Source organism: Magallana gigas, chromosome 8 (assembly GCF_963853765.1).
Source record: "Magallana gigas chromosome 8, xbMagGiga1.1, whole genome shotgun sequence".
NCBI classification, from domain to species: Eukaryota; Metazoa; Mollusca; class Bivalvia; order Ostreida; family Ostreidae; genus Magallana; species Magallana gigas.
In genome coordinates this window covers 20,875,483-20,882,372 of record NC_088860.1, presented here as the reverse complement: position 1 = coordinate 20,882,372, position 6,890 = coordinate 20,875,483, and the positions used below count along the sequence as shown (strand labels likewise).

General features: G+C 33.4%; 1 protein-coding gene across 1 annotated transcript; it reads right to left on the bottom strand.

The window, feature by feature from the left end:
- Window positions 1–786: 786 nt before the first annotated feature.
- LOC105333797 (emopamil-binding protein-like) lies at window positions 787–3,391 on the bottom strand. The gene is made up of 4 exons (XM_011436977.4): window positions 3,131–3,391; window positions 2,913–2,982; window positions 1,896–2,078; window positions 787–1,620 (listed from the first exon to the last, which is right to left on the bottom strand). Exons 1-4 carry the CDS (start codon window positions 3,287–3,289, stop codon window positions 1,364–1,366), a joined length of 669 nt encoding a protein of 222 aa, XP_011435279.2. The 5' UTR covers window positions 3,290–3,391; the 3' UTR covers window positions 787–1,363.
- Window positions 3,392–6,890: the final 3,499 nt, after the last annotated feature.

The window sequence follows — 6,890 nt, the reverse complement described above, 5'->3', positions numbered from 1 at the left end:
GACTTAGTTTAAAGTTTGATCATTTTGAGAAATAATTGTCACTCATTTTGGAGATTCAATACCCATCATCAAGTTCAATCATTAAGAAAAATCATGCACCTTAAAAATATAGAACATTTTATTGAGCCAATTTATTATCTTAAAAATATACAAATTTAGCACATGACCGTGTATGCAAAAGAAAAAATAGTAAAATTTCTCCTCAATTATTATTTTTGAAAGTTAATAAATTTTTCTCTTTATATTGGACAAAAAATAAAGTAAATGGCACAAGTATTAAAAATAAATAATACTGAGTTTTATTAACATGAGCTGCATTCATTGAAAAAAATTTCAAAAATTTGCCCTAATAACTTGAATATGTTTCTATCATATATGATATTTCATAGCCAAATTTATGTTTTGAAATATAAATTCAAAAATGTAAATAAAAACAAAACCGACCAACCAAAATAAAATGGATCAGGTGTACAAACCAACAATTAAAGGAGTAAAAAAAGTATATACATTTGATTGTGTGAATTGATTAATGTACCGCTTATTCTTGTAAAAGCATAATTGAGCATAAAAAAATCAGAACTCTTAAATATGAGGAATAAACTGTCCACAATTGATAAACTGAAATTTAACATGCTGAGATCAACTTCTACCGCAAAAAATAAAACATTTTGATTATCAATAAAAAGATGCAACATATTTAACATTTTCAGAAAAAGAAAACATACCAATACTTTTGAAATATTTCCAAATAAAATATAATATGCACAGTTCTCATACTTCAGGATGAAAAATATTTCATGCTGCCTTGTACCATTTGATTTCAGAAATATTATGCATTTGAATTTTGTATGCACAAACACACTGGTACATGTACATGGTAAATGTTTTAAAAAATATATACAAGTGATAAGCCATTTCTATTAAAATCAACAGAATAATGGATTGATGAAGAATACACTAAAAAAATACAAATATACAATACATGAACTGGTATGTGATGCTCATTTGCAAGGGGGGGGGGATCATTCATGTAATATGATTTTAAAAATATTTCAGCTTTGTAATTGCTAAGCATCAGTATACTTAAAGTATCAGCATGTGCATTGGTAATCTGGTATACACTGCTATCTTTTAATTTTTATATGACCCTCATATTCCAAAGAAAATAAATTGTCTAAATATTTCAATAAAAAACCCTCAAAAAACATATTTTACATATCTTTGAAAGATTCTTGTTCCATTCAAAATAGAAAGAAATTACACATCAAAACATCTTCAATCATATCAAAATTTAAAGCTTACAAAAAAACAACATCAAAGGAACTTTCAAATACATTTAAATCTCTTATCATGTGGTTAAGTTTTAATCTGCCTTTTTTCCCCGGGTTGAGCGAGTATTGTATTTGTGGCTAACAGAGGTTGTGGTCACGCTCTCAACGGTTTTGGTTTGCTTGACCTGCTTTGTGAATGGTATTTCCTGCCATGACTGAACAAGCAACAGAGCGGGAATGACGACCCAGATTCCATTGAAAAAGACGAGGTAAACCCACAGATACAGGAAGTTGTTAGTCCGCAGATTATTGCTTCCTGTCAACCATTCTGGACAAAATGTCATCCATCCTAAAATGACATGTATCTTTAATAAAATTACTACTATATATTGTTTTACACCTATTATGTACACCTTAAAAAGTTACTGCCAAATTTAAAGGACATCAGTTTTACAATATAGTGAATGTCATTAAATAATAAAATACATCAAATACATAACTCTTTGTAGAAAAAATTTGGATGAAAATATCCATCTTCACTATTTTATTTATCTATTAATTGGAATTTTCTTGATTTCTATTTTTTTTAGCTGCTGTTGAATTTTTGTATATGTATATCCTTACCACCATAAAGTTCACATACACACAGAAATATCTGTATGAAGTGGCGATAGGATTTGTCTTTCAATATAGCAAAAATCAGCCACACAGCCAAGGGTCCAGTTATGAATACCGTCAGTATTTCCAAGGATACAATTGTTGGATCAGATACACCCCATCTTTTATCAGCCAAGGCATATTCTTTCCCTACATAAAAACAAACATTAATTACTGGTACCTAAATAATATCACATATAATTGTAGCACTATTTACTAATTCATCTTGAAAAAAAATGCATTTGAGATTTGGGTTTTGAAATCCTTGCTATCAAAGGGTGAAATTAAATTTTTATTAGTATAGGCAAATCCCTTCTGAACTCTTTAGAAAAAAAATTTTCTCTGTGTGCATTTCATAAAAAAAAATTTTGTGGACTACAATCTGCAAATACAAAATTTTGTTAAAAATATCTATCAAATTAATTTTAATTGATTTTCTCAAGACTTACATTTCCTATTTGTGTAAATTCATGATTTAATTTACAATGAATTTGGATTCCAATTCACTTTTAGTACATGTATTTAGACCACAGCTTATATTCAGTCTCTTTTCTCATATTATCTAAACAAAAGTTCAAGTAAATATGCGAGAAATTTTCTATTAGGCTGAAATTAAACACCATAGAGAGCAAGCACAATTTGCCAAAAAATCTAGATTTTTAAAGTAAAAATTAATTGTAATTCTTTTACACAACATTTAATCACATTGATCTAGGTAGAAATTTGGTTCAGCTTAATATTTGGATCGACTTCTTTACCAATTATCAAGTCAGTCCTTTAAAATCCATGTCTTGAAATTAAACCCCAACTTTGTTTGCAAAATTAAAGTGGATGAGACACACATTTAATACGATTTTAACTAATCATGCATCTAAGTTAGCTTGAATTTCCAAACATCAATTTTAGCAAAGGCGTCAGTCTAAATATCAAGCTGAACTGGTTATCTGATGTTACTATATTTATCATTATCAAAATAATACTTACAGACTTGAGCAGTGAAGTGTGACGACTTCTGGATTGTTGAAACAAGTGACCAATATACAAATGGTCCTTCCTAATAAAAACAAAATTATACAAACTTATTTTTGATCTAGGATTAATTATCAAAGCCTTTAATTTAATAAACAAAATATACTGATAAAATGTCATTGTTTTTCATTCAGCGCAGACAGTGAGGATTAAGATATTCAAACAAATCTTACCGAGGTAAAATGAATCAATGCATCGAACAGAAGCCAAGCAAGAATCAATTTGTTTATTCTGGTGTGCGATCTTCCCGTGGTGAAAGCAAATATAAATGCAACAACAGCATAAACAGCTGTAACAGCTAAAGACACTACAGAAACTTGAGTCAGTGCCATTTTTTCGCTTCTAGTAGTTTTGTAAGTTTTCTGAGTTTCTGCAAAAATCTTAAAAAGTGCAAAGAGAAAGTGACGCCTCAATGTAAATAAAGATCTTGTAAAATATGGTCAATTAAGATTTAGTATAAAACGCATAGATGACTAAAGTAAAAGACAAAGGTAAATCGAGCCAGGAATTTCAATATCCGGAATAGAATAAATTTAAAACCAATTCAAGTCCGAGCCGCATCTCTCTCTCTCTCTCTCTCTCTCTCTCTCATGGTGTTCCGATGGGGCCACTTCGACCTTCGCACTTTCGCCTTTAGGTCGAGGTGCTAGAGTGCGAAGTTGCGACGGCGAAAGTGCGAAGGTGCGAAGGCGAAGGAGCGAAAGTGCGAAGATGCGACGACGAAGCGCGAAGATGCGAAGGCGAATTCAAGTGCGAAGTTGCGAAGGCGAAGAAACGATACTACTATCGCACCTTCGCCATCGCAACTTAATTCGCACTCTCGCCTTCGCATCTTCGCACTTTCGCCTTCGCCTTTTTATAATTGTGGAGATCTCTATCGTTTAAAGACAATTTTAGCTGTACAAAAGGACATCTGAGGCAGACGATGAACTTTTTAGAATTTATTTTCAACAGCCTGCGCAGATCCATAACTTTTTCGGGGGGGGGGGGGGGGGGCGATGGATAATTAAATTTGCCGGGGTGGGGGTGTGGCATATTTTGGAGAGTTTTATTTATATATAAGTGATAAAATTAAATTTTCCCGGGGGATGGGATCCGGACCCTCTCTCTCCCTTTACTGCATGTGTGAAGTTATTAATATTGAATTTTCCGGGGGCCCCTCTCCCCCTCTAGATCCATACATGAGCAAGGAGTGTCGCATAATGAAATTAGAATAATATTGTGTTTGATCCACGGTAAACAGACAGCTGGTAAGTGACAGGAGTCTGGAAGTGCATATGTATACATTATGGCGGACATTACATTTTATGTGGAGTGTAATGATTAGGCATAAGCAGCACTGGTAAACATATATGTCACATACACATTAAAATATTTATAAATATTCATTGTAAGCACAATGGCCTAGTGCATGCGTACCAATAATATCATGGATTAATCGGAAAACCTTGGCGATCGATTACGGTGCCTGCATCAAATTCTATGTAATCGAATGAGACTTTCTGAATGCTATAAAAAAAAAGTTGCGCCTTCGCACCTTCGCACTTTCGCCATCGCAACTTCGCGCTTCGCCGTCGCATCTTCGCACTTTCGCTCCTTCGCCGTCGCATTCTCGCACTTTCGCCTTCGCAACTTCGCACTCTCGGATCTTCGACCTAAAGGCGAAAGTGCGAAGGTCGAAGTGACCCCATCGGAACACCATACTCTCTGCCCCCACGGATTTCCTCAGTGTTTTGTGACCTGCATGTTTGCCCGCTTGAATATTATTAAATATTATTTTGAATATGATGTACTCATGTACTTGTACTCTTATCCACATCTCGATATATAATGACAGACTACATTTTAAAACTATAGTCTGTCCCAAGTTATTGCTTCATCACTTTTTCATGATTTTAAATAAAAATACACATACCTGTGAAATAAATACAGTTGAAATCGATGAAAGGGAATATATCTAAGATATCTTCATTGAACAGTTATCATTTTTCAATCATAAAAGTTCACATTTCTTACGGAGTTTTATAATGGGAAATGTTTACATCTTTTCTCCATTCCAATTTTTCAACGTTATCATCCGGGCTTATGGCTGATGCAATGCAAAATCTCCGTTTATTTTATATTTTGACAGTGTATACAGAAGATTGGGAACTGATAAAATAGCTCAAAAGCTCATATCGAAAAATTACAATTTCAAATTTAATTTTGTTCTGTAGTGTTTTTGTTTTGTATTCATGTTTTATAGATATTTACTGTTTTATGAAATTTGTATTGTATTTGAGCCCTAACAATAGAAGCCCTAATATTAGTGCCCTAATTATAGTGCCCTCACTGCCCTGATAGTGCAGCAGGCCATAATACTGTAGCCTGTGCCCTATCAGGTGCCCTAATGGTGTAACAGGTCCTAATACTGGGGCCTGCTGTCCTAATGGCCAGATGGTGTAGCAGGCATTGGTACCGGAGTCTGCTGCCCTAATGCCCTAACATCGTGAGGTTTCTGGGCAAAGTATATATCAGGGGGAGAGAGAGAATGTGAAGAGAGCCAGAATAAAGAGGGTTATAGTTATAGGAGAGAGAGAGAGAGAGAGAGAGAGAGAGAGAGAGAGAGAGAGAGAGAGAGAGAGAGAGAGAGAGCACAACAGATTGCCATTTGATGTACATTTTTAACTTGTTCTTTGAATACACTCGATTCAAAAGAAACTTGTGTTCGTCTTCAATAGATTTATTATTATTTAAGATCTACTGGTTCTCAAAATACAACACAGAACCCATAAACGTTTGTGACGCTGGAGCAAGAAGATCCCTTCGCATTGACTCCGAGAGCCTTGAGAAAACGTCGCAGTTATTTTAAATCTACATGTATATGTTTATAATAAAATACGCTCATGCAAAAGCCCAATTTTAACTATAAAGTGTTTTTCATAATTTTACAAACACGAAAAAAAGACCCACCCCAAATTTTGATGGTATCGAACCACCAGCCTTAAAAGCCCAAAAACTTTTTTTAAATGAATGGTGCTCTATTCAAAAGCTGAGTCATTTCAGTCATGACAAACACATGTTACAATTAAATAATCACAAGTTAATTTACGGACTTTTATTTAATATTTTTCAAGAACGTTGTACTCTGATACAAAAATAATAAATTTAATGTATAAGGCCTAGCGTGTCATCACTTCAAGTTTTTGCTGATTGAAATTAGTTTTTTTTTAAATTAAACTATGAAAAAATATAGAACACTAATCCACTGAATTTCTTTAAAACTAGTATTTTAATATTTTGGTGCACGCAAACATCACTTCAAATTCATTTATATGTTCCAAATACTGAACCAATTTTAAAAAGGTTACAAATCGATGTTTTGTAAAATATATCGCATGGAACGAATTTTTGAAGAATCATCAAATACTGTATGTGGATATTTTAAAATTTCAACTGTGTCTTGACATTCACCCATCAGCTTAACGAATGTGTAACCAGAGACACAAATAACATGTTTATATTGGTATTTATGTCTCTGGTGTAACATTTTGTCCAGTATACCCTAATAACTCATTGTTAACTCGCCAAGTGCACCGTGTGTGTTTGCATTAGAATATAAGCCATCAATCACTGTTTTACAATTGATACTTATGTATACATCAATTAATTAAATTTCATGAAATTTCATAAAAATGCAAGTACAACAAATCGTATAGGTCCCACTGGCTTCGCCTTTGCCCCCCCCCCCCCAATCTTTGGAATTTTTGTTTTATAATTAAATATTTAACGTAATAGATCTTCATATTTATATCTGTTTTTTCCAAGGTTACTTTTGTCACTATCGCTATTACCAGAGATTTTTTATTTATGTCTCTGCTATTATCCTTGACGCCCAGAGCTATGATTCTTTACTGTATCGGCAAGTTCATAGTACTAGGTTTACCCTGTGCC

Excerpts from the sequence above, each read along its gene's own strand:
- LOC105333797 (XM_011436977.4), bottom strand. The coding sequence starts at position 3,289 with ATGGCACTGACTCAAGTTTCTGTAGTGTCTTTAGCTGTTACAGCTGTT. Across the intron at positions 2,983-3,130 it reads CATTGATTCATTTTACCTCG|GAAGGACCATTTGTATATTG; the intron begins GTAAGATTTGTT and ends TGTTTTTATTAG. Across the intron at positions 1,621-1,895 it reads TGTATGTGAACTTTATGGTG|GATGGATGACATTTTGTCCA; the intron begins GTAAGGATATAC and ends ATGTCATTTTAG.